Source organism: Hetaerina americana, unplaced genomic scaffold, assembly GCF_022747635.1.
Source record: "Hetaerina americana unplaced genomic scaffold, ioHetAmer1.1.p SCAF_3, whole genome shotgun sequence".
Taxonomy (NCBI): Eukaryota; Metazoa; Arthropoda; class Insecta; order Odonata; family Calopterygidae; genus Hetaerina; species Hetaerina americana.
The window spans coordinates 94,930,911-94,958,799 of NW_027286874.1; the positions used below are offsets into that span (position 1 = coordinate 94,930,911).

The following is a 27,889-nucleotide window of genomic DNA, read 5'->3' on the forward strand; positions in this document are numbered from 1 at the left end:
CCTATTGGTCGACGTCTCCGTAGCTGCAGTTTTGCTGAGGAGCAGGGTGGTTAGGCTTGGGTTGGACCAGTTTGCCGAAATAATCCTAGAAAATGTCTGCCCATGATCAGATAAGGGCAATGTTGGATCAGTTGATGGGAACTGGTCGAAACGGTGAGCCATTTATTATTTACGTATAGCTGTAGACCTATACTTAAATAAAGTCGGACGCTGCGTCAAATCCCAAAATGGCGGCTACGATCTGTAAATTATAACGATCATCATTGTTAAAAATGGATTCCTGCCGTTAACTTAAGGGTTAATTTTTTGATTTACAGAATTTCATCATGTGTGGTAGTGTAGTTTCTCCCTTGGTGTCATTAACTTGAGTGTGGAAATATTAGTTAATGCTGCTTGGGTCGACAAATTATGCTGCTTACTGTCTCTTGACTTACTGCATTCTTTTATGCCATTTGTTAAATATACTTATGTTAATGAACTAAAACAACTATCAAAAGTGTGCCAGCGCGAAAAGGAAACTACTCTTAAAGTTTTTTAAATCTCAGTATTGCATGTGTTCTATGGATTTTTCGGCCAGTAAACATTGGTATAATATTGCAAAAAACTTAAATTTTATGATTTAAAGCCATTGTATTACTGAAAGTGAAGAAGCCGTCGATAGCGTGAAGATACTACTAGGTTAAGCTGGTGTTTTCATAATTACATTTTATTATTAAGTTTTATGAAATGGATCAAGACGTACCATTTTCACATTTTAAACGTACGTAGATACTAAAGCCTCGTCCCCCGGTTTCATTCTAGGGAGGCTACCGTGCTTTAAAGACATATTGAGGGTTAAAGTGCTGCTGTGGGCGGATCACGTGTGTATTAACCTGTGATTTCTTTTCTTACTACCTGTACCAACTCTTCACATTCCTAACATAGAGATTTAGTTAACATTTTTTCAATACAGGATTTGTACCAGATAGATACTACTGTTTGCATAGGTAAATTTCTTTCTGCAAGGGTGTTGACCTATGCGAGTTTTGTGCAGCAGAAGTTTCAAGCCCAACTTTTAACTATTCATTCAGAACCTGCACAATTTAGTACACGTTCATGATTAGACTTAAGGTTTAAACTAGTGTACCTTTCTAGAAGAAGAATGCAACCAAGCCTAATGAAAAGTTTTTGTGTTTGTCATTAAGAATGCATTCCACTGTCGTGTTTACTGGATGATGTGTCATTGTAGGAGAAAACAACCGGTTCCAGGTGAAGTTCACTGATGCCAAAGTGTGCAAGAGTTTCCTGTTGAGCTGCTGTCCTCATGAGATCCTGTCCTCCACTGTAAGTTATACTCTAAGGATTGCCCTGTATTTCCCTGTTGATTCGAGCCATTGATTTTTTAACTTTAAATCATTTGGCGTTTTCAATGATCTTTAAAAGATATTTCATATCACAGATGTTACCAAATGAAAAACTTTGTTTTCCATAAAATGTAAATTTTTAAACCTATAGTTCTTTCCAGAACAACCTCAATAAATGGATCATTTTATAAGGTTATAATTATGTAAGTACATTTTTATTGGTAATTATTCATGTGCAAAGTAATACACTCGGAAATGGTCTTTATCTGACAGTGAGTGGTGAGTACATAACTCTCTTAAGGTGGCCAAGTCTTTAGTTTTCATAATGAACTATACACACATGGTCATGTTGTATGCCTACTAGATGTCTTCCAAGCATTTTTTTATATCACATCTGTCTGAGGAAAATGTATTTTCTATAGAACAGTTTATAGCTGCCCATTTCATCCACATACTCCGTTTTATATTTTTATTTGATATGAGGAACTTTCTTTGATTAAGACTATTTAGATATAATTGCAAAAATATTCCAAGAGCGCTTGTTGAAAGGGCCAATAACCGCCAGTGACATTAAGTAAGTAATTATCATTACGTCCGTGTGCATGGCACTTTTTATCTAACCAGTTTCCCGTAGCTGAATTGCTGGAAGTGCTGTGAGTATACACATTCACTTGGGCGTACCAAAATTGCAGTCTACAAGCAGCATATGATGTAAGAGATTTTTTCCATTTACAACTATGTTGAGATTATGAACATTTTATTCAGAGCAAGTAAAGTTTTCCTATTGAACAATTATAAATTTTATTCTCTGGCCCTCTTGCCAGAATTCAATTTTTGCTTGGCTCTTACATTGCTGTTAATTAATGGATGAGGATAAGCTTCCTGTCTGCCCTCAGTGGTCACTCGATTTTCACACAATAATCTACTACTCACACTTTCAACTAATTTCTTTCACCCTCAGGGAGGTTAGTGATAACGAAATTTGAGACCCCATGGCAATAGTTTAAAGGGATTTTGTCATCGTTACATGTGGAGTCAAACAACAGCAACAGCTGCTTTTGAAGAACTATCAGAGAGTCTGTAAGTTGCAAAGCAAGTCAGATGTATTAATGGGAAGGGACAGGCTTTACATTTAGTGTGATTCTTAAAGCAATGAAGTATTAAAGCGAATCAAATACCCATAAAAGATTTTTTGATAATGTCTTGGCATGAAGGGTATTAAGAACAGAGGGAATGTTTTGCTATTATATTTTTGTTTTGTTTTCCAAAATACTTGTTAAAATCCTAATTTAATCCTCTGTCATTGAAGTGTTGGTTCTGTTATTTTAAGGGTTGACCTTGCTGTAATTGTCAGCCTGTAGTGAACTGCAGGTTTAGTTAGTATAAATAGTGTTATTGTGTATATGTGTACCTAAAATTCAAAATAAGAGAATTTTCTAATTCGGTCTATGTTGGCCAAATTATTATTCCCAGAAGAAAGCGAACTCATTTTTTTTCATTTTTTCACAAAATTTCAGAAAACGTTAATTTTCATTACAATCATCAGAATTAATAAGCATTCTGTGTAAAACATCCATTGATGCCACTCGAGCATTGGATTTCAAAAAATAGTGTGAGTTCATATAAAATTTTTATGATTTTTATTTTAGTGTTGTTTTAGTGGAATTGTTTTTATTTTAAACAGTGTATGTTGGGTAAGGGTTGATTTTTGGAATTTAAGTAATGATGTACTGAATCCATCATGTCACTGATTCATAGTACTTAGTGGTTGGGCAAGATTCACTTTCATATGTGCTACCTTGGAGTTAACATACTTGGGTGTCTCCTCCCTCCAATTGTTGGGAAGAGAGAGCAAAAATGCTTAAAAAGTCAATTTTAACCTGCTGTTAATTATGTGTAACATTTAATCTTGGATGTTGAGTAACATGTTATTTTAAGCCAAGAGTGCATTGTGGTCTGGTCCAAGTGATCTACTTTGAATTGAAAATTTTTATGTAGATTTCTATGGAAGTGAGTAACCATTCAGAACTAGCTTAATGCTACACTTATCTCTTCAGCATATTAATTACGTATAGGTATTGTATATATAATTAGGTTCCTTTGTTTACTGATGTTTAGGTTTAAATCATATGAATGCTTAGGAGTGTGTAGAAACAGGTTATACAGGGGGTTGTTCAACCCCTACCTCAGACCTACTCTTCAAACCTTTTCGTCATTCAATATTGATTTTACCCAACTCTTCATCACATAACACTCTGAAAACACTTCGAGCATTTTGATGTAAGGAATAATCCTATCCTGCAATAGAAGTATTAGCTTTAAGCACATGGTCAGTGACTACAATTAATCAAGCTTCAAAACTAATGGCAAGTTACTCACACATGAACGAAATCTTAATCACTTTCTCTGTGCGTCATCAACAGGTGTAATCCTTTTAAAAATTATTTTATTTCTAATGACTATGTTTAAAAATTAAAATTCTTTCAGTTTGATGGACTGTTTTGTTTGCCCTGTCGATAAGGTCATAATTGTCAAATAGACAGGTAAATAAATAATCAAAGGTGTCGTTTATTTTTGAAAACACATGAAAATATATTAAAACTGCCGTACTGTAAGGATTTGCTTAAAGCCATGTCATATTTTTGAAAGTAATTTTTTAATAAATCAAAGGTTAGATGGTTCTAATGAGGATTTGGTGTTTCTTAATCATAAATGGAGTTATAGTTGCATGTCTGTGCAGCCAAAGGCTTATGGAACTCATTGATATTGAGACATAATATCAAGTTGCATTAAGAGGTTTAATTTTATTAAAAATGGATTGACAATTACAACCACAAAGACATCGAAAGACCATTTAAATATTTATTTGGAAGTTGACCCTGTTTCAGCATAAATACGTAGCAGTCATTATCCACCATTTCTTCTGGTTAATATCAGTTTGTCGTCCAAAATTCTTTTAGTCATCAAAGCATTTTGAGTTATCCAAAGCCATCTTAATCCCCACCTGAATTGTGTGTTTAGAGAACTATAGTATTGTCTGAAAGAAAACAAATCAGTGGTTAGCTCATGTTAAATTGGGGTTCAAACTTTGATGGCAAGGCCTTTTACTTTTAAATTTATCCCATACCATCAAAAGAAGGATTTTGTTTAGCTTTTTAATTGCGCAAGAAATTTCACTACTACCTATTTTTTGCACATGTGGTTGCTAGTTTTCAGAGTGGCATACTATTATGTTGCTGAATCACAGCTCAATGTAAATTGATGTAATTCTATTAGTATTTCCTAGTATTTTTATTAATCATTTGAAAGGGCTTTATTTGTGTAATACTGTGTGCCTTAAATATAAAGGCATCTGAATCATTGCAGAGTTATATTTTAGTCCAACACAGTAATCTCTTAATAACTTTTGGCAATAGAGGCAGTGAATGAATCTAATGATGTGTCAGATGATGGAGCCTTGTGTATTAATTACAATTGACTTTATCGTTACCACTTGTTATTGTTGAAGGTGGTAAGCAGATAATCCTTCACAGGTATTAACCCTCATAGTGCCACCGAGATTTGGTGACACTAGCAAAAGGTGCCAGTGTGAATTGGAAATTTTTGTCACACCTTATGAAAGAAAATAAGTTAGAAGTTACTATTTAAGATATGAATCTCAAATTTTTTTTATTTTGCTAAAAATGAAGTAACTGTTGTTTATAATATTCTGATACATTGCATAAAGGATAAATGTAATTATTACAGCAAAATTAGTTTGAAAAATACTTTGCTACAAAATAAATTATGGTGTTTGAGCAAAAAAAAGTAGTACATTATTTGTCGCATACACAATTAAAACAATTATTACATAAATGAATTAACTTGGAAGTGCTATTGGAAAAACCAAGAAATAACCTAAATTTAGCGAATTGCATTACTTTTAGTTGACTGCTGCACACTGTCATTTTCTAAGTCCCATCATTGGACTGCTCATCTAAAATCCATATTAAACCAGGCAAATGCCATGGATGCCTTTATTGCATTTCATGTACACAGTTCAGGACCTAGACCTCTTCTGACCATGTACCACTGCTAACAGTGCAATTTTTATCTCTCCTACTTGGAAGTTTCCATAGTCCAGGGTTTAACCCAATTATCGATCGACCGGCAGGTGTAGTTACTGCACTCTCCGTTTTCCTAAGCCATTCAGACTCAAGGGCCTCTATGATGCTGGATGTGTATTGAAACCTATTCATTTGATCTATTTGCTCTATTATTCTCTTTGTAGATTATATGAGTTGAGAACCATACGTACCATCACACAAAAAAACTTTTCCAAAACTTAATCATATACCTTTCATCTAAGCAAGAGTAAACCATCATGTCTGGGGTGTAAATGCATCCTATGTACTTATTGTACTGGTCTATTATGTGCAGTCTCACTATTTTCTTAGTTTAACCATGGCTTATCCTTCTTAATGATGTATTTTTTGCTTTTTTGGAAAGCAGCAGCACAGGATTTCTCTCTAGTTTTTTCTCATAGCCCTAAGGAAAGAATTTCATCCTTTCTATAATATTTCTTTCCTTCTACACTAAATATTTTTCAATCCTTGGAGAATGTTCTTCTTAGTCCTTCTCGAAATACCTGTCAAAAATGTATGCCTTCTGAAAAGTTCACATTTCAAGTCAACACTTGTGAGGAGGTTGTCCAAGACATCATGGAACCCTTTCATGATATAATTTCCTATATTTAAGAGTTTTTACCATGAAACTTTGTCCATATTCCTGCAAGTCTCTTCTATCTTCCTTATTGTCTACTCTAGGATAGCAGTAGAAAGACAAACAATAGTTAAATAATGAGTCACGTAACATCCAAAATTTTATACCCCATTTGTGGTGATGTTTGTTGATCAGATATTGAAGCAGCTGAGAATGACTTTTAGTACCATTTAATGTTTCATCAACACGAAGGTGCCCATGGGGTTTGTAGTGATGGCAAAATAGATGATTGGTATGGTCAACAATAGGTTGAAATATTGTGTAAGGGTCATACTTTGATAAAATTTCAAAAGTAGTCAAAAACGATTCTTTGACATCACTTTGCGAAGCCACTGAATGGAGCAAGAATTATTTGTTCAGTATGAATAAACAGTCTTTTAATAATGCCCTCATCTAATAAGTGCAATGAATTTCTTCATTTTAGTTACTGTCACTGTATGCCACTGCCTTACTCTTGATCGTGACAATAAGTTATGTCACAAACCTGAGAACTATTGAGATTACCTGTTTATTTCAAGTGCAAATTTATTCCACAGAGGGTTAGGCAGTGGGACATGCATGGCTCCCAGGATTTCAGTGTTACTGAAGTTGGTAGGACAGCAAAGACGACTGTTTTCGTCAACTATACTGCAATCCGGTTACTGTGTTGAATCAGCATCTCACTGTGAACATCATCATCACTAAAGACATCATCTTCACCGCTATCGTTTATCACTCTAGTTTTTTTCCTCTGCATCAATGTCACTGTCATCAGAATCACTTGGTTTCTCTTACACACACTCATCTCCTATTGATTCTCTGAAGAATCATTGTCGTCACTCAATGATAACAGATAATTGAACAAATCGTCATCTATGTTTTCATCTATTTTTGGTTGCCCTTTTAGGAGAAGGGGTGATTTGCTATGTGTCTGTAATATTGTTCACCCGTGGATCAAAAGCCAATGTATTGGCCCGTGGCACTAAAAGGGTTAAGTTCCTTTTTATCATTATATTTTCCCTGTTCATTAGTTTTTAGTTTTGCTTGGTTTTACGAGGGTCGCCTGTTAATTCCTAATTTTGTATTAATTGCTTATTATTCATATGGAATGGTAATTTGACCAAAGTTTTCCAGGGTGGTGACATAAGCAGAAAATCAGGAAATATGTGGTAATTTTACAACTCCAGAAAACTGGGGATTTTGTAATAATTCACCTAAATCAGGAAATGCCATGAAAATAACCTATTCTCACTTCCCAACATTTAAGTGGAAATTGCAAAAGTGGAAAGTTTTTGTACAAATATCTCGTTGTAATTTTTCTTAAGTCTGTAGGGTTTTTGTTAACATACACATCAATTGATATGCTAAAATTATCATGGCATTGCCATAGTTTTGGTTGCCACACCCCATTTATTTTTTTGTTGAATAGAGGCGTGTTATCAACTGTTGTTGGTAAACCAAAATATCAATTACTTGTATTTTGAAAATCGTACAAAAATATTGTTTTTTAGCCTTGCTTTTCCACCTACATCTCCTGTACTTAAATTCTCAGTCATTGGTGATAATGGATGCTTGATGAAGCACAGTTAATCATAATATGGTTGTGATATAAACAGGTATGTTCACACAGAGATTTTCCTGTTTCATTCCTTGTGATTAAATCAGAGTTTTTGCAATGGAAACTACATTTTTTGGGTGGAATTATAGTTTTACAAGAACAAGAACATCAAGTGAATAGCAGAACATATTTTCTTCAGATAGCCAATCACATTGCCTGGCAAAATAAACGACTCTTGAAGATCAAATATAGATGAAGAATTGCTGGTACAGATTCAAAGTTGTAATATGGTACCAATTGAAATAATGCAGTGCAAATAGGTAATGACTTATTGTGACATTGTAGTAAAACTATGTATTTCTCCACAGTAGAAGAGAATATGCAATTATCGCAGCTAATGAATGCAAGGGGAATGATGATGGGACAGTATGGATAGTACAAAAATGTTTAAATTAAATCATTAAATACTATTAACAACTTATGGTAAATTAAAACTTTTAGGAAAGCCCTGGTATTTATAACTTGTATTTTTGAAAATGGTATATTGAAATTACAAAGGAAACAATTTTTATAATTTTAATTTTATTTAACTTTTGAGGAGCTAGGAAGAGAATAGCATGAATACTCGTCTTATTTTTCTATAAAGATTTTTGGTTTTGTTAAATTTGGTAACTCATGCCAATAATCTGATTGCACCAACTTGAGTTCTTGAAATATAAAATTACCATTTTGAAATCTGAGGGCACTATGCCCAGAAAAATTTTGAAGAAACTGGCTAAAAATCTTAAATAATTTTACACTTCAGTTCATGTCAATGAAATATTTTTCTGTTCATTGTTTTCACCTATTCCATGAATCGCTATACCATTCAATTCAATGATGATTCATGCATAATGGTTTTTTACTTGTAACTCTTTTTGATTCCATACTCTGGATATGTTATTAACATCAAATATATCATCTTAATCTGAATTTTGGGAGTAATTGCTCTGGCATGCCAGATGAATGCCATAAGATCAAGTTAATTAAGGCAGCAAGAATATTTTCTTATTCTTTCAAGTACCTGAAATTTTACTGTAATTTCCTCTTCTCTAGGATTAATGAATGAAGTCTGACAGGAGTTAAGGGTTATCATGGTATACATTGTTTCCTTTGCTTCATCAAGTTGCAGTAAACCACAAATGCACAACATTGACTACCCAAAATCAGATTTCACTCTTTCATCAACCATAGTTGTTGAATGCCTAGTTGTGCCTAATTATAAAATTAAATGGTACATTTTTTAATACCTTAGCCATTGGGTCGAGTTCAACCAAATCAGTTCGATTGATTAAATATATGCTATAAATGCTGTTTTTGTGAAATTTACAAAATGCCATGATTTGACGAATATTGCATCTATACAATTATAAGTGCATACAGTATCAACTGCCTATAGTGTAACTGCAAAGTGCTGTATTATTTCTGTCATGGACAATTTTCTATCATATGAAGGTTCTAGTGCCTGATAAAATCCTTACCTATAGGAACAGTTTATTCTTTAATGGATATCTATCATTATGGTGAATTATTGGCACATTAATATTACACAAAGTTATCGTAGACTGCATTGACTTTGAAATTTCGAAAGAATAAATTAAGAATGTGGTTATGCATAAGGTAACAATAAATAAAATGTAATATAATAAAGTAAAATTTTTCAAATGTGCTAATGATTTTTGTTGCTGCCGTACATATTTGTGGTAGTAAAGGTTATAGTCTCTGCCTGATTTTTCCAGCCTTTAAAAAATTCAAGAGACAAACATAGTTTATTAGACAAAAATTTCATATCTCTTCAATAAAATGAACAACCTTATTCATGTTACTTCGTTTTTGTTATACTTTTTCGTTATGCTTCATTAGCATTTTTATCATTATCAAATACCAAGATGGGTTTGCATTCATATTCATTGAAATATTGCAATAAACCAAATTAGTGGGGAGAAGGATAATAAAAGATTCTGGGAATCTGGTTCAAGTTGAGAGAGGTTATTCATAACAGGTTACACAGTAACAGTGTAAAAACACCTCTAAGGATGCTAGTCCAAGGATCTGCTGTCTCCAGGCACCAGGATTTTCAAATTTCATTTAAAGCGGAATTAGTCCATGATTGAGCTGATTGCTTTCATTTTTTTCTTTTTCTACTGTGAATATCTAAATAGTAAAGACAAGACAAAATGGGATGCTTTCAAAATATTGCTTTGCCACGCAACGGATTTTTGTTAGGTCCTATTGTTGAATTTGGGCACAATTCCATGTAGTTAAAATGCCAACTGTATATTCACGATAGTTTTGACAAATTTTCTCTCTTATGAGTAGATTCTTTTAAGAAAGATCATAGCAAGGTTAATATTTGTAACACTGAATAATAGAAAGCAATCCTTTAATTGTGTCTGCTTAGTTCTGAGAGAATATTGCAGTAATGGCAATACCTATTCATATGTATGTAGTGTTATTGTGTCATCTTTTATTTTTTCAAATTCAGGTTCCTCTCTCATATAGTTACATTTTTCTCAGAAAGACTGCAGTTTTCCAAGTGCATATATTTTTAGTTGTGGCCACATATATCCCACTGACATTTTTAGTTGCCGTATAACTAAGTTCCAAGTTGCAGCGTGTTTGGTTGTATGCTAGTGATTTCATCGGGGTTTTTTCAATTTACTCTATGAATTTTTCCTGTAGTAAAACATAAATTGAGTTGTTGTCAATGGCCATTGATTGTGAAGTGTGGGGAGATAACATGGAGTGGGATGAGGGAAAATTTGGTTTAAAAAAGGGATTGGTAACTCATAGGGCTCAATCATTTGTTGGAGGACCTGTTAATCATGGTTACTTGTAGAAGCAACTTCATGTTAATAGAACTTGCCCCTATATTTGAGCAGTACGGGGTAGCAGGTATTCCTGAGTTAGGACAGAGTGAGAAATGGTGTAGGCAGGGGGCATTATAAAGGACAAATTTTGTCAATGGAAATAAGCCGAAAGATAAGGCATATAAAAATCAAAGTCATGCCTACCCTTTTTGAGAAAATCAGTTAACAGAAAGCAAAATTTTTCTTCAAGCCTTAGCAAATTTGCGTCATTTCAGTCATTTGCAGATTTCAGTCATTATGGTGTGGGAACAAAAGTAGTTCAGAGACACTGCTGAGGCTGAAGAGTAAAGAGGGAAATGCATCATGTAAGAGCAGAAAAACTCTCATTTCCCAGAGAAGTTGCTCTGAATAGTGGACTATACGGACTGTAGGAGTTAGGTCATTGACAGTCAGTTTAGTGTTTCATCATAGGCATTTTAATCACTCAAATTTCCAAATTGACTGCCTTACCTATGGGTCTGGCCTTTTAACTCTGGAGGCTAGTTCTCTTGCTAGTGGTCCAACATTGGGCCAAAGACTAAAAATTAGTCATCAAGGTAGCAGTCATGTAGAGGAAATTCTAGGTCACACCTTCAAGTATTGAAATAGAAATTTCTTGGCTGAGTAAGGTTTCTGCTTTATATCATTACTGTTTGTCATAATGCATTTAAATGTGGTTTTAGTGTGCCCTGTAATATCAGCCAACAGTGCCATATTATTTAATTTTATACTGAATAGCAGTGTTTTTAGTTGTGGTGTTCAGTACAAGTGATTTATGTATTATTCATTATGTACATGTTAATATTAATAAATAATTGTATGGCAATACATTTTTAATTTAAGCTCTTCAGATTTAATTAGTAGTGACATGAGGATTAAGGCATTTTATAATTCTAATAAGTTTCTCCTTGCCCAAAATCACAGTATATGTACATAATATTATAAGTTACAAGTATATAAAGGGTAATGGTTGATTGAATGTTAGGGTTTTCTTTGGTTTTCAGGTAAATGTGTGCATCATAAATTGAACATGTCATTGTAATTTAGCTGATATCTAGACATTAGTGATGTTCCCATAGTCATACTGGAGTTGTTTTGATATTTAAGGAAAGTGTAACATTTTACCAATTCCTATATCACATTACATGTTGCTTTTGATTTTTGAGGAAATCCTATCTGTTGTTGCCCAAGTGTTAGCTGTGGATTTTTTCCTACAGCACCACATGCAAGTTCAATGTGCATTTATTGTTTCTAAAATATCTTGCAGAGCAGGAGAAAGGCAAAACATGTTACTGTCCAATATGTTGTCTTATGCTAAATTTATGCACAATTGTACTTTACTGCATTGGATCAATCCAAGTGCACACTTAAGTCTTTCGTTATTCAAATTCATTTCTCAATAAGACTGGTCTGCAGGAAAGAGGAGAGGGTTGTCATTTCAACCAAATTTGGAATCTACACTTTCTCTTTGTGAAGCTTAGATTCTTTGACTGATTTGAAGTCAAGATTAAAGTTAGGACCTGAGTTCTTGTCAACATATTTGCCAAAGCACAGTTTTAGTATACATATTAATAATAATGGGTGCCGGCAGTTTGCCAACAGGATTAAGATAAGCAAAATGAAGTTTCCAGATTTTTAGACATTGAATAAACAATCAAGTTCATATCAAATCATTATTTATTTAAAGATTGTTCTCCACTAGTTGTACAAAGTCCTTCGAATAATGTTTTCACCATCTACCATGCAAGTTTTGGAGATGTAGAGATGCTCAAACATCAAAGTGATAAAGTTAAATTCTTAAATTGCATTTTAGTTCCATTGGATAATTATTTCATATTTTAGTGTCAGCTAGTCAAATAACCTCACAAGACACAATTTTTTTCCTTTTATTTGCCATTGAAGAATATACGTAGCCTCTTGGTCTAAGCTCAGTCTACTTTTATGGGATCATTAATTTTTTCTCAGTATCTGGGGAATGGAAACCAAAGAATTTTAAGTCTTCCTGAAGTTCAAGTGCCCAGGAATATATGTCATTTAAGTTTTTCATTACAGTTTCTAGCATAGTCATATTTATGTAGGTAGTCAGGATACTCAATCAATTGGAGCAAATAATTGCAGGTGCTCCTGGGAAATATTGGATAGTAATGGGGAATTGGAATCTGACTGTAGGCATAACTGTAAGAACAGGGTTCAATCATGATGAATACATTGTTTAAACACCACAATAGTAAAAGGTACGTTTGGAATATGCCCTAGGCTCAGAAATACAATGAGTTAGACTAAATGATGTTAATGAACAGATTGAATAGTGATAAATTCTCAGTTTCTCAGGAGGAGGTGCTAATTTTTATCATAATTTAGTGCTAATGTAATATCAGATTCAAGATAGTAAGTAGTGAAGGCAGTTGAATAAACGGAAATTAGAAACATGAACCAGGATGATGTCAGTTGGTTTTAGAGAAAATTATATGTGAGAGTAGTGGGAATAGGACACTATTGAAAATTGGTAACATCAAAAAGGGATATCGAAACCCATCAACAAAACTTTTGTAACAGTAAATATGAAAAATTCATAGATGATGAGGTGATTAGGGAGATTGGGGAAAGAAGGAAATGGTCAAATGAAAATGCAAGTTAGATAAGGGAAATACCATGAATTGAATAATAAACTGTGGCTTGAAACTAATAGAGCAAAAGAAGCAAGGTGGTAGATGCAGTTCAAGGATATGGAGAGCGTACAAACAGTGAAATCGGTGCACTCTACAGGAAGATAAAAGCACAGACAGGAAAATTATTAATTCAACCAGGGATGATTCAAGGGAGGAATATATGGAGGAACTAATGTAACATCATTCAGCCAGCAAGCTGAGACTTGGAAATAGAATGTAATATATAGTAGATAAGCATAGCTTGAGTCCAGGCATACTTCATGGCTGAATTTTATAATCTCAGGTAGGAGTACTATACCACTGGATCAGGCACTATTATCTAATATCCTTAAATTCTCAACATTAATACAAAATTGTTCATTCCCTTAAACAAGAAATAGTCTCTTTTAATGCAAATAACCCCAGGCATCAACACTCCCAGAAAGTACTACTGATACTTTCCATTTGTACCCACATTTCTTTTATACCCCAGACATTTTTTATCTTTTAAATGTGACCTCTCTCGCCAATGAGTACTTCATTGTCTGTGTATCACTCAGCATGTTTAAAGCATGCACTTGAGCCATTAAAGCTAGATTTTTAAACTAATTATCGTGCAAAATTGTCTTAAGTACTTTCATGATTTGTAAATCATATTTGTCTCCTTTAAATATAATTTCAGTGTATAGGTTTTAGTTTTCTCCATTTGGGAATGATTTGTAACACTTGATGCCTGCAGTATTTATGATAAAAGATAATGATAATGACAAAGTTGTTGAAAATTTGCCACCTTATTTCCATAAAATTTATCTAGCCAACTTTTTAGTCTGTTCTTGTGGTAGCCTTTTCAGTTTATTACTGGGAGCAGTCTAATGAAAACCCAACACCCACATTAAAATACAGTCCGCACCTAAGGTGACAACAGTGTTGTTATGTATTGTTACTGCCATCGCTGCGGTAGGAGAGCTGCTTAGTGACAACTCACAGGTGCACGCAGTTGTTGGATGATGCCCTTGTTGTTGCGCGAACTGTGTGTATGTAGTGTGTTCATCCGTTAGATTTTCATTTCACTGTTCCTCATAGTAATGCAAATCCATTGAAACTCACTTCTCCTATCTGTCCCTTTCCTGGTTATTTGAAACAAAAATATTATAATTTTTCTATGATCACATACAGGTGAATGTTGAGTCAAAAAAAGATGAAATAATATAGACTACCAAAGCTCTTGGTTTAGAGATCTGCAAGAGGGAAAGATAGAAAGGAGGGAATTAGTGGAAAGAAAATGATAAATACATTTTTATAGTTCTGTTGCAAGTGAATGCAATCATTGTTATTTTTATATAAATTGTCATGACTAAACAATTCATTGTGTCAAAAACTATTGTTACTATCCTATTAATAAGATAGTTTTCCTTACCTGTTGACAATATAATAATAGGCCAAATAGGAGGTGTTTGGTCACATGTTGTAATCGGGCATAACTATGATCAGTATATTCAAGATTGTTTTTATCCTTAATGATTTGAAAAATAGTGTGATAACAATACTTTTGCATGGTTATGTGGTGTAATATTGGTAATTTATCATAAATACTATACTAATACAATAATACACAATAACTAAATGATTAGAATCTTTACACCATGTCGTTCCTTAGCTTTATAGCCATAGTCAAATAATAAATTGTTCAATTAAGCTAATCTGGCCATTTTAATTTTTTTTATTTTAAGAGTATAGATCAGAATGTATGAGTAAATAATATTAGAGGTATGTCCAGCTTATCTAGTAATCCTGATAGTGCTTCCAATTTCATAGGTTTTATCATATGTTCCTAGGATAATGGAAAGTTTTATTTTATTTCATAATATAAGTTGCCTTATAAGACAATGGAGTACCTAATGCCATTGTTCGGTACCTTGTGGTGGTTATTGTCATTGAATGGCAAATATTTTATCATCTTCTGCAAGAGACCGCATATGAAGCTTTTTTTAAGTGGTTAATATTAAACTAATTCATGTAATATAGTGAATGTTGACTATATCATGACAAATTTGTAGCTTTAATGGTGAATGTAATGTGGTAAATGTGGTTTATACTGTGGAAGTATCATGTGTGTGATACTAGTCATAACTGTATTAACTGAATTATTAAAATTTTAAAGTATTCAGTCCTCAGGGTTAAACCTGGAGCCATTGTTTTGGTGAACATTCTTACTCTGTTTTAAAAAGTCTAATATTTACTCATTTGCTATAAGAACACATGCCCAAGTACTCATGTCGAGTTCCATAGCTAGGCATATTATAATAGTGCAAAATTTTACTTGGTATGCTATTGTGTTCCAAAGGTAGTATCTATAGTATGCATTTTTTGTTTATTCTCTTTAAGCTTCAGTTTTACTATGTGGGCAATGTTAATTCACAGTTGAAGGGTATAATGTGAAGTGTGTTATTTTATAACTTGTTTTTGTATTTTTTTATGATTTTTAATACTTAAAAATGCTTTTTCTGAATGAGTTAATTGCCATAATAACCTAGGTTTTTCCCATGTATTTATTATAGCGTATGGATCTTGGAGAATGCCCTAAAATCCACGACTTGGCTTTGAGAGCTGATTATGAGCAGGCTAGCCGCAACAAGGACTATTACTATGATATAGATGTGAGTTCTTAAATTTATCCATTTTATTCATTTTTATTTCAATTACGTTATTGTCAGTTTCATTTGAAAATTTAATGGGATTCCTCTTACTAGGTGTAAATTCCTCACAGGGACTCATATGAGTAACATATGGTTCCTTGAGCAATAGCGGCTATTGTTGCTTTCAAAAATGACCCTGCATAAAGCTCTGAACCAGCTGAAACATTATATCGTTACCAGAAAAATTTTTAGAATTTGTTTTCTCGAGTATCTAGAAATGTTACATGGTGCCAGAGGTCAGGAGTTGCAGCAAATATTACTCTTTTTGGTGATTCTTTGAATGCGGAAAAGCAAAGTATTGCCAATACCTAACATTAATGGAGTGGATGGCCAGTTTTTTCATTAATTTATTAGCCAGGAATACAAACTTACAGTGAAAGTATTATGTGTCATACCAAATAACATTAATGATTGTTTATTCATCTTTTTTTAATGTAGTTGAGATAAACTAGCCATTTAAGATTAAAGAAACAACAAAGCATGGTTTGATGCTGCTAGTAAGACACGATTCCAACTGAGATGGAGTGTCTCCCACAGGATATATGTATTCTGCTTCTCAGTTGTGTGGAAAACTAATGTTTTCAATCATGGCGGTGACCCTGTCATGTTTGTTTCCTACAAATCACATATTGTGAATTCCAACATTGTTTATCTTTCATGATTCAAGGCACTGTTGTTGCAGAACTTTTTCCCATATTCTCAATTAGCTATCAGAATATGGTTTATATAACAGAGTAAATCTCCAAGTCAGAATTCTATGCCTTGATCATGGTGAATCTAGATTCATGTTCATTCCATATTTGAATCAGTATTGCATGTCTGATTACCCATTTCTTGTATCATTAGGCACATTCTTATTCTCCTCTTCTACATGCCTGTGACACTAACACATTGAATTTTTATTATAGCAAACTATTCTGTTATAATTGTGTAATATGGTCTCATTATTTTTTAATCATGTTTTACTGAGAGAGAGAGGATACTTACCTGTATCAATGCATGACATTACTTTCCACTTAAGATCAGCAATGCAACAGTATAAAGTCTTCTGTTCCATGCATTGTTTCTCTTGTAACAAGTTCTGAGGATACTTGATGTAATTGGAGCTCATCATTACTACAAAATGCTTGCTATGTCGGACTCTTGGTTATGACCAATGTTGATTTAATATGCACTTGTTGGATAATTCTGTTAACTTTTCAGGATATCAGCTATCTAAGTGTCCATTCATGTCATAGTTATGAAGAAATTATTTGGAAAATATTAATAATTTATTGTATATTTCTGTGACTTTGCTGAATATTCATAACCATATTGTAATAATATGTGTTAACAATGGGTCAGATCAAGAAAATGCCATGCATGAACTTCATATACATGTTCTGCTTTTATTCATTAACTGTCAAAAAACACTAATGTTAAGTTATTAATTGGAATATATAAGGAAATTCTGTTTTCAAAACTAAATGATCACATTGCTGAAACTTTGGCATCATTTCATTCTATAGGCAATGGAGCATCTGCAGGCTTTTATTGCTGATTGTGATCGAAGGACAGAAATGGCAAAGCAGAGGCTAGCAGAAACACAGGAAGAACTATCCGCTGAAGTTGCTGCTAAAGCAAACAAAGTTCATGAATTAGCAGAGCAAATAGGAAAGAAGTTAGCCAAAGCTGAACAGTTGGGTGCTGAGGGCTTTGTTGAGGAGAGTATGAAGCTTATGGAAGAGGTTAGAATTGATATCACCCTACCACCCTTATATTAATGAATTGAGATTTCTATTTTGCTGTGTTACTAAAGAGAGGAGTATCTTTGATTTGACATGGAACACTTATGAATAATGCCAAATGCAGGTATTAATCTCGAAACTATATTAGTTTATTATTACCATGATCAAAAGAGTTTTATATGTACATTAATAGATAGGTATGGTAAAATGATTTTTAAGCATATGGATATGTGCAGATGGTAAAATTATTCTTGGAAATTTTTCCTGATTAATTCATTGTCAAGTTTTTTATCTTTCCATAAAGTTGAGCTGAATATTGCAGAATATATCAAATTTATTTAGGAAGGAAGATTTTTCCTTAGGGCATTCTAAATTATATTCCTTGCACCATAATATTGTCATAGAGTTATCTCCTGCATCTCTGTTGAATTTTAAGTAGCCCTGAGTTGAAGTTCTGGCCCTATAGGAACCAATTCAGTAGGAAACATTGTAAAATGAAGAAGCATATATTGCGGATTTAAAATAATTAAAGGCCTGGAAAGAGATAAGCTATGCTATTTTTCTTTTTAAGTTACATATGTACTGGACAATTATAAAGTTATTACAGTAATCATTGTGTTCATCGATATAAACCACATCAGAAGGTACACTTTTATGGAATGTAATTTATGACACTAGATGATTTATCAAGCCAAACTTCGTGCAAAAATGTGCATGCATCTCTAACAAACTTTATTGTGATTTTGGCATGTTGTAAATAGTCCAGTATAGCATATTGTTCAATAAATCACTATTCTGGACTGAAATATGAATCACAGGTATGACCAGAATATAGGAAGGCAACTTAACCTGATGTTACAAATTTTAACATTGAACTAAACCAGTTTCTATTAGAAAAGATGGTTACTACAAATTAAAAATTATGAATTTATTTTACTTTATTTATTTAGTTGTTAATAAAAAATTAATTCTATAAAATTCAAGGTAGAGGATTTACGGAAAAAGAAGGCTGCTGCAGAACAAGAATATCGTAACTCAATGCCTGCAAGTAGTTACCAACAGCAAAAATTGAGGGTGTGTGAAGTCTGCTCTGCTTACTTGGGAATTCATGATAATGATCGTCGACTTGCTGATCATTTTGGAGGAAAACTTCACCTAGGTTTCATCAAGATTCGAGAGAAGTTGTCCGACCTTCAGGTAACTATTGTTTTTGTTGGTCTAACATCTAAATCATTACTCATGAACTTTACTTAAATACAGGTAAAATATTTTGAGACTTAATATGTGTGTAAAATTTTGATTCACTTACACCACTGCAATGGAACTTTACTTAACGAGCAAAGTTATTGGTCCCAAAAACAACTCGCTTAATTAGTGACTTTTCACATAATGAGTGACAAGGAGAAGGGAATTCCCAGATTCATTGTGCGCCTGCTCCTGCAGTTTGTCCCTAAAACTCGTTCTGCTAGCATTATAGCATCGCTGGTGATCACACATTTTCCCAAACTTGTGTTCAAACATATTATTAGTTATTTTTGTGCAAAGTAAAATAATAATTTATGCATAGTTTTAAAATTAACCCAGAAGAAAAACCATAATAGGCCAAAAATAATAAATAACAGTAGAAATGAAAACTAAAGTAATTGAATATTGGGAACAATGTGTTAGCTCAGCTTATCTCTTATGCGCATCAACAATTGGTTGACATCAATTATTGACCTGTTCTTGAAGAGCTCAGGGAAGACTAAGGAGATAAAATTATTTCAAATGGATTGACAAGAGGTTCTGCGCAACAGTTACGTATTCTCATGGATGTTGAAAGGTACTTCCCATATGCATGAACGAAAAGCAATTTCAATGTGGCACCATTACAGAGGGAGCAATTTGTGAGAAGTGGATAGTGATTTTTGACAACCTCGTGAATAAGACGTCAAGATCATCAACGACCAAACAAGTATTTAAGTTGAACTTTGCCTGGCTCAAGAAGTTAATGAGAAGAACCATCATCCACGGCATCGTGAAGCAGCAAGCTCTGAGTAATTGGTGGCAGAGAACTTCATCGGTGATTTCAAAAAGATCATAGATTCTGAGTTCTAACACAACATGTTTTTAATTGTGACGAGATGGTTCTCATCAGGAAGAAGATGCTGAATCGAACCTATATTTGTGCCCATAACAGTAGAAGAGAATGCATTGCATGGCCACAAGGCAATGAAAGGCCATCTCGTGCTGCTAGTTTCCACAAACGGGAGCGGCAATTTGAAAATCAAACCACGTTTGCTTACCATTCTGACACTCCACAAGCCTTCAAGAAGTGTTAATTCCAAAACCACAGGCTAAATAATATGTGGAGGTCATGGGAAACTTCTGCATCATACCATGCGTACCAGGCATCGCCCTAATAAGGCAGTGACAATGCGTGCCATAAATTTATTTAACAATCTTTCTGAGTCACATTTTTACCAAATTTTGAAGCATCAGCGAAAGCAAATGTCTCCAGACAGCTGTCTAGTAAAAAAGAAAGAGGTGCATATCATAAATAATTAATAATTTATTTTGATTCATTTTTGCTTTAACAAATAAGAGTTTGCATTCCCAGTAACTTCATTCCACGATAGAAGAAAGAACGTCATCCATGCTCCTAAACAATGTGGACAATGTTTTCTTTGAATAAACCTTGTTTATAATTTTTTGCATCGAACCTGTCATATTTTATGCTAATTTATGTACAAAATGTATTATGAAGCTCCACTGTATTTCAAATCAAGTTTATACGTGGTGAAATGGTACATACAAGTACAACAGGAAATTTAAGAAGTAGAATTTTTCTTGACATACTTTCTGGGTACTTAAAAATCCAGTGTAACCTAAAATCAATGTACAAGGTTGGTCTGAAAAGTGCCCAGTCTGGCCCATTGATGGCATTATAACTCTTATGATATTTTTCCCATGTTAGCATAACAGTGAGTACATGCTGTGTACAGTTGCAAGCCATTTCATCCTACAGTTCACTGTAAACAGTCATTTGAATCAGTTGTGGTTCATATGTTATTAGAAATGGAAAAAAGTTGAGTATCGTGCAGTGATAAAAATTTTCATAAAAGAAGTTAAAAGAAATTTTTTGGAGGATTGTAAATGTGCATGGGGATTTTAGCCTTCAATTTCCACCAGATTAACCATGCAAACAACTACTGACTTATTCACATGATCAGAATATTGTTCAGTTTCTGCAATTATTGTATGACTTAAAATGGCGCATTTGGAAGTTTCGAAAATGAGTGGGAATCTTTGTGGCGGTCATATGTCTCCCGTGAAATCCAAGTAAGTTTTATCATCAGCTAACTTAACACTGGAACTCATTCATTATGTGAAATCATTATTTCTCGGGTAACCAAACTGTATTTCTTTGGGGAATGATTATTTTCAGTATTTCCTGGATATAGTAAATGTCGTAGTTTTTTACTTTTTCAGATTTTACCTTTTTATTTATTGGACAATGTTAATAGATGTTTCAAGTTTGTAATGATCAGTGTGTGTTGATGTTTCCATTCCAGTAGCAATTTTGTTTATTGTACCGATACAGCATTTTTCTTGCTTTACAAATAGTTTTTTCTATTTTAGGAATAATATATTGGTTAATTTCATGGGTGATCCGACTCGTAGACAGTACTTAATGTATAATTGGATTTTAAGTCATCTCAGAATAAATATGTAGTAATTTTTGTTAATTCTCTTGTATATTTTCTGAAAACAACATGGATTTTAGATAAACTTATTAGCATCTAGCATACCTTTTTGAAAATGATGGATGTCCTAAGTTGACAAATATTTTGGTATTTTCCACATTTTTGTCATGGGGCATAAGGCTTTCACTGTACTATATTGCATGTGAATATGCTGCAGCGTGGGGAAATGCGTTGTGCCTCCTAACATTTCATGCGTGGAAAAAACTGAGTTATTTTTTTAATTTTGGTTCTTAGAACTTACTTTTATCAAGCATAACTTTACAGTGTATTCATCTTTTATTGAAAAAAATACTTACTTATTACACACAATGTTTATTTAGATGACTGGTTCCAACAATAAAAAGCCATCATGAGGTGATTATGTTTTGGGTCCGAGGATTTCGCTTATGTGTGTTAGATATATATAAGGGAGCATATTTCTACACATCTTAGAGATTTTTCCCAACATTTCACTGCAAGCATAGTCTCTCTATTCTTTCACAAGGAACACAGTTGGGTCTATCCTGGATGGTTATCGTGCTACATTCATTTACAGTGATGTAGTTGGTGTCTAATTCAAGTTGGTTGTTGTAAATGGAAAGTGTTATATGTATGTGTAATAATGTTAATATTATATGGTAATAGCAGTATTAGGTGGTACAAAATTCATTGTGAATTATATTTCACTGATTGTTTCTTTTGTTTGTGATTTTTTTATTGCCACTTGATGCTGTTCTCCATTGTATTAGCCTGATGATGATTTATAAATAAATCTGATTGTCGGCATCTATTAATGGTGTGCATAATTTTCACCAAGTCCTAAAAAATCATAGTTATTGGTATTGTCAATTATGGAATTAATAAGAAAAATTAGGCATAATGCATGAAATATCAAGCTAAGCCAAAACTGAGAAAATTATCAAATAAAAGTAAATTTTTGTCTACTCTTCTGAATTAATTGGGCTTACTTTTGCCAAGGCTGTGGGTAAATATTCATAGTAAGGTCAGTTGATCTGTGATAGGCAAGTCCATTGTAGGCAATGGCTGAAACAACTATTTATCTACCCCATAGTCATCACTTGATTTTATCATTTGTTAACATCAAATTCATTTTTTATATAACTTATGAAATTATTAGCCCTGAACCACTGCATTTTTCACTCTACAGGGTTCAATGCTTAAATCCGGACGAATTTCAATTTGAATATCTCGTCATATCATATTTGTACTGGAAGTCGCGATTGGCATTCTTGAAAGCTATAGGAATCTAGTAAAGTCATAACCTCAAAATGGCCGAGATGTTACGTACAAGTGCAGAGTACAATCAAAGTGCCTCTATTATCGAAAGTGTTTGTGCTGGGCATTGTATTTCGAAATAGTTCGATGCTTCTGGTACCCCTGATCAACTGTTTACGATATTGTAGCTAAGTATAATGCTTCGGAGCAGTCTGGGGAAGGCTTTGCTAGCCAAGTGAGGAAATCTCATTCGAGGAAACACATGCTTGTCCGGATTTAAGCACCACCCCCTTTTTAATACATGTTGTGAATTAAGTCAAGTATATGACAATGATAAGATGCCTGTCATTCAATTATTTCAGTTTAATAGATATATTTAGCAGTAATGCCTCTCTTCTTAGGATGATGCCATAGGACATTCGTCACCTAAGTTATTTCATGATTTGGCTAGAACAAGAACTTACAAGAAATAGTAGGTGGTGGAAGGAAATGCATTGGCACTCTCTTTTTGATTTGTTAACTTCACATGCTATAAAACTTAGCACAAAGTGAAATCTACACTTGTTTGTCAAAGCCACATCTTATGGATTGATTGCTGTGGTGGAGTAATGCACCTCACTTGATTTTTATTATAAGTACACAAGTTATGTTACCTCTTGTTCCAACCAGGACAAAGAAAGATTTTGCTTAATCTCTTTCCACTGAGTATTGTTTAAATTTTAAGTCAACTTTTTTATGTTCTAACCATACAGCAAACAGTTGAAGAGCGTAAGCAGAAGAAGAAAGAAGAGAAAGATCGTGACCGTGAACGAGAAGAGAGAGAGAGAGAAAGGTTGAGGGAGAGAGACAGGGAGAGGGAACGTGGGTCAATGAGTAGTGGTCGAGGAAGTGCTGACAGGCATCGGTCACAGCGTCGTAACAGCCCAAGTCGTCAACATAGGCGATCCAGATCAAGAAGTAAATCTCATAGCTCAAGGTACGCTATAATTTAGTATAAATGTTTGTATATTGTTTGGAATTATATCAATAATTGGTGTCATATCCACTAATGGTACTTCTATCCACATGAAGCAGTCCAAAAGCCAGTACAGGTACAACGTGTTTCTAATTCCTGATCTGGAACTCTGTGCGGGTGTCTTTCCATACTTTTTCAAACCAACTGCATAATTCAAGCAAGTCTGTAAAGTGGCATCTTCATAGGCATACTTGAATGAATTTTATTTTGAAAACCCAATTTATTCTGTCAAAATTTCCCAATTTAGGTGAGTTAAGAGTAAAGATAAAGCTATAAGAGCTTTATCTTTACCTTAATATGGATTGTAAAAAGAAATATTTTCACATACTATGCTAATTCATTTTTATATTTTGCCTAAAACTGTATTTTGTAACATGAAATACTTAATAAGCAAAAATTTAAACCAGATTTTCTACTAAAGAGTGAAAGGCCACCATAGGCAGCCTAGAATTCGTGCAACTGCATTTTTGAATGTGTGAGATAGTAGCGGTAATAAAGTGTAAGGGCATATAGGTACATTTTAAAAGTTTAATTTAACCTTCCATTCATTTATTATAATTTCCCAAACCCGTAGGAGTCTATAGAGGTTATTCATATTCTCATATTCATTTTTTTAATACATTGTGAAGGACAGCTCTTCTGCACAGCACCTCAACCATCCTCTTCAGACCATTGTCCCTGGAGAGGTTCATTCTTTTTTAAAGGCAAAATAACTTTTTCATAAGGAGCACATGCTCCTCAGTTGCCCGTGGCAACCTTTATTTTAATTCAGTCAAGATTTTCCATTTTTGAATTAAGTCTTTTTCATGACTAATGTAAAGGATGCTTATGTCACCCTCTCTTTCCTTACCACAGCAATTTCTCTTATGAATTTAAGTTATGCTACCCTAGGAAATGGTCCTTATTAAGTCTTTTCTCGCATGTATTGCATTGTGCTTTGCCTTTTCAAAAACAGTTCTCACTTGTTAATATTCCCTCATCTAATTAACTATAAATAATGTAAAGTATTAGATTATATTACGGTTCGGCACAGATATAGGAATAGTACAATGAATGTACGTAGTTTTCCGAGACCTAATGCAATTTCAAAAATTTAGTACTAGTAAAGTAGTACATAAGATTCAAGGGGATAAAAAAGGGAAGCTGAATGTGAAAATGAGGGGTAGAAACATCAATGGAGACTGAAAAGCAGTACCAATAGACAGTATGAATATTTATGACTGAGGACAGAAGGCTGGGTGAAATAGAAGAAATTTGGGAACTTGTCAAAAAAGGGATATTGAATTACCTAATGAAATGATAGGAGTAGTAAATATGTAAACGACAAGGAAACCGTGGATTAAGGATGTAATTATTAGGAAGAGAGATGAGAGAAGCAACTGGAAGAATGTGAACACAGAATCAAGAAGAAGGAACAGAGTTGTGTAATAAATAAACGCAGGAAACTCATACTGTGAAAAACGGTTGGTGGAGGGCACTGCGTGGGGAGATGCAGAGTAAACAATTGATGAGCAATATGGATACAATGTACATGAAGGTGAGGTATCTTCCGGAAGCATGATGGGGTATATTTTTGTTCAATATCAAATATACATGGTCTGCCCAATAAATATGCGTGCTGGTTGCCATGATGAGGACTACAGCCCTGCCCACTAGCGTTGCTAGTTGCCTGAGACCCAATGAGCTGTCTGGCTTGGCGAATCATCGAGCTGTATATTAGTTTCTGTTGTCCTAGTTTTTACTGTTAGTCGAAAGTGGAAATTGATGAAATCACAGAGCAACAAATCAACGTCAAGTTTTTTGGTGAAGTGCTGTAAAAGTTTTAAGGATATTGGTTTATGTTTTAAGGATATTAGGCCAACAAGTTTAGACAATCCTTTAAAAAATATATAACCATGTCGTAAACATGGGAAAAATCTGGAAAAAGATCACTTATTTGTTAGGAAAAAGTCAGGTAGGGATATTCAAAGAATGTCGATTCATAGGGCTCCCTAATGGCAAAAGTAATGAGGAAATATATAATTGGAAGAATTTTGCTTTGGACAGGAATAGTATAGCCGTTATACAGTAATGAGTTGCGTCCTTTTCAGTATGATAAATGTGTTTGGTATTTTTCCAATTTACATGTGATTTTATGCATTCAAGTATGGGAATGTGGTGAAAATGGTCTTTTATTCATGAAATTACTTTAACTGAAAACGTAAGAATTTTAATAGTGTTTGCTAGCATATATACATGTAAAAGCAGACCATAATTTGATTTTAGTTTAATCATTACCATGAATGTTATTGTTACCATTATGAAATACAATTTCTGTACAACCGCAGTGCATCTACCTAATCTTTACTTTACTCGGTAAAATTTTTAATATGTTGAATTTTGCTCCAGCCATGATTAAGGATTAAAATTAATTTGATTGAGCCAAATGGCGTGTTAGCCTAACACGTATATCTAGATTGCCCTCTTGATGGTTGAACAAGATCAGAATGCTAATTACTGATGTAATGTGAAGATATTGTTCAATTATCTTTTCAAGGGCAATTTGCAAGTATATGATCTCCTACAAGGAAGTTTTCAGGCATCCCCTACTATCAATTTCATCAGTAATCCAATTTATTCATGTTGTAAATATTACCCAACTTTTTGTCTCCTGCAAACTTAATAAATTCTGTTCCTGTGCTAACAAACATCTAGTTGTTATTGATGTCAAGTAGTTCAATTGTTATGGCAATGCATTTATCCACTGTTTTTTCATCTGAGATTATGAAATGAATTTGAATTGTTTCCTTGGGTAAATTGTAATGTAGTTTTGTTATGACTTTTCCCTTCATAATATGTAAAACACCATAAAGGTCACAGCGTTCTCGAAGTCGCAGCCGTGGACGGCGTTCCAGAGAATATCGATCTTTATCTCGTGATCGTAAGCGCTCCAGATCAAGAGAAGGTAGAGATAGAACTGGTGACAGAAGAGAGAGGTGAGCTGCTATCATCAGGCATCAAAGTTTGTGAAAAGAAGTGGCCCAAATATTATGTTGTATGTGTATTTCTTCTATTTTTTAACATCCAAATAGGGACTCTGTGAGTTGTGTGTAAACCAATGATATGAAATCAATGCAGTGTAATTCCTTGCAGTTATCCTATAATTAGGCTGCATGGATTGTGGGGCCTTGTTTTTCTTCTCTGGAATCATGCTACTAAAAGCTTAACTAAGACCAGACAGTTTACCATAGTTTAATGGTTAAAGTTATGCTCTCCTGTATTGGATATTTTAGTTGTATGGAATGAATCAATTAATTACTCAAAATTGTGCAGTGTTGGTTTCTACAATCTGCTGTTCTTGAAATTTTCTTGTTATCATTTACAATGTATTCAATAAAATATTTATTTCCATATGTGACTTGTAATATTGAATTGCCAATAGCTAGTATTAAAGGAACATGAACATGCTTCTTTTATGAGTAAAACTAATTCCATTTTGATTAAAATTAGTCATACATTACGCTTTATACAAATTTTTCATCTGCTTAAATATGCAATAGGAAGTGTCTAAACTACTTTACATCTTTCATGCTGATTGTTGAAGTGCTGTATCCTGGATTTACTTTGAAATGTCTTATGTAGAGTCCATAGAAAAATCAAAAGAGAATCTTAAAATTAGAAAACCCCTTTATGGCTAGAAAGTTTATCATTTCTTAACATTTTGGGACAGCAATTAATGGTTGACTCAAGTGCTCCATATGCAATGTAAACTGGTCTTGTGAAGTTAATAAAAGATTTATTTGATTTGTTGTTTATTCCTTGATCGAAATGATCAGTTGATTAGTTTCTAAAATCATATTCACATGCGTGATTCATTTATTACAGACCTCCTTGTTCCTTTTCATTAGTTTTCACACCATATACATTTCGAAGCGTGCCTAGAATCATATCTAGGGACATTTTTGAAAATGAAATTTTAACCATGCTCCAATATAGTGGAAAACCATCCGACCTCCTTTTTTGTGGAAGACAAATTTTGAATTACTGAAATAATGAATCGAGGATTTCCATAGTTGGTGGGAATCTTAGGCAAAAATTAACCAGCCAATCGGGAAGACAACATAGTTTTCACATATGTGCCTTCTCATTTAAATATATATACGGTCAAACCCTATGTTTGCATTATTGAACTTTATATTTTCCAGAAATTTATAATATTTTTGTGTCCCATAATAGTTCCTATTTTTCCAACCAATGGAACCCATTTTTTACATGATTATATTTTCAATTTTGCCATTATATGCTAAAATAAGAAAAATTCACATTTTAAAACA

General features: G+C 33.6%; 1 protein-coding gene across 6 annotated transcripts; it reads left to right on the plus strand.

The window, feature by feature from the left end:
* The first annotated feature begins 7 nt into the window (after window positions 1–7).
* On the plus strand, window positions 8–27,359 carry LOC139690054 (putative RNA-binding protein Luc7-like 2). 6 transcript variants are annotated; one of them, XM_071587246.1, is made up of 10 exons: window positions 33–153; window positions 802–860; window positions 1,229–1,323; window positions 2,305–2,423; window positions 2,861–2,955; window positions 15,736–15,834; window positions 17,382–17,600; window positions 18,585–18,797; window positions 23,314–23,537; window positions 26,429–27,359. In XM_071587246.1, the coding sequence occupies exons 5-10, from the start codon at window positions 2,923–2,925 to the stop codon at window positions 26,553–26,555; spliced, it is 915 nt and encodes a 304-aa protein (XP_071443347.1). In that variant the 5' UTR covers window positions 33–153; window positions 802–860; window positions 1,229–1,323; window positions 2,305–2,423; window positions 2,861–2,922; the 3' UTR covers window positions 26,556–27,359. The 6 variants fall into 6 exon arrangements, with proteins under 6 accessions (XP_071443345.1, XP_071443347.1, XP_071443348.1 ...); XM_071587247.1 differs by having other exon boundaries at window positions 2,379–2,423; XM_071587248.1 differs by lacking the exon at window positions 2,861–2,955.
* The last annotated feature ends 530 nt before the right edge of the window (window positions 27,360–27,889 follow it).

Bases quoted from the DNA above. Each gene is read 5' to 3' on its own strand.
- LOC139690054 (XM_071587244.1), top strand. From the start codon at position 93: ATGTCTGCCCATGATCAGATAAGGGCAATGTTGGATCAGTTGATGGGA. The intron at 154-1,228 runs GTGAGCCATTTA...GTGTCATTGTAG, and splicing joins GATGGGAACTGGTCGAAACG to GAGAAAACAACCGGTTCCAG. The intron at 1,324-15,735 runs GTAAGTTATACT...TATTTATTATAG, and splicing joins ATGAGATCCTGTCCTCCACT to CGTATGGATCTTGGAGAATG.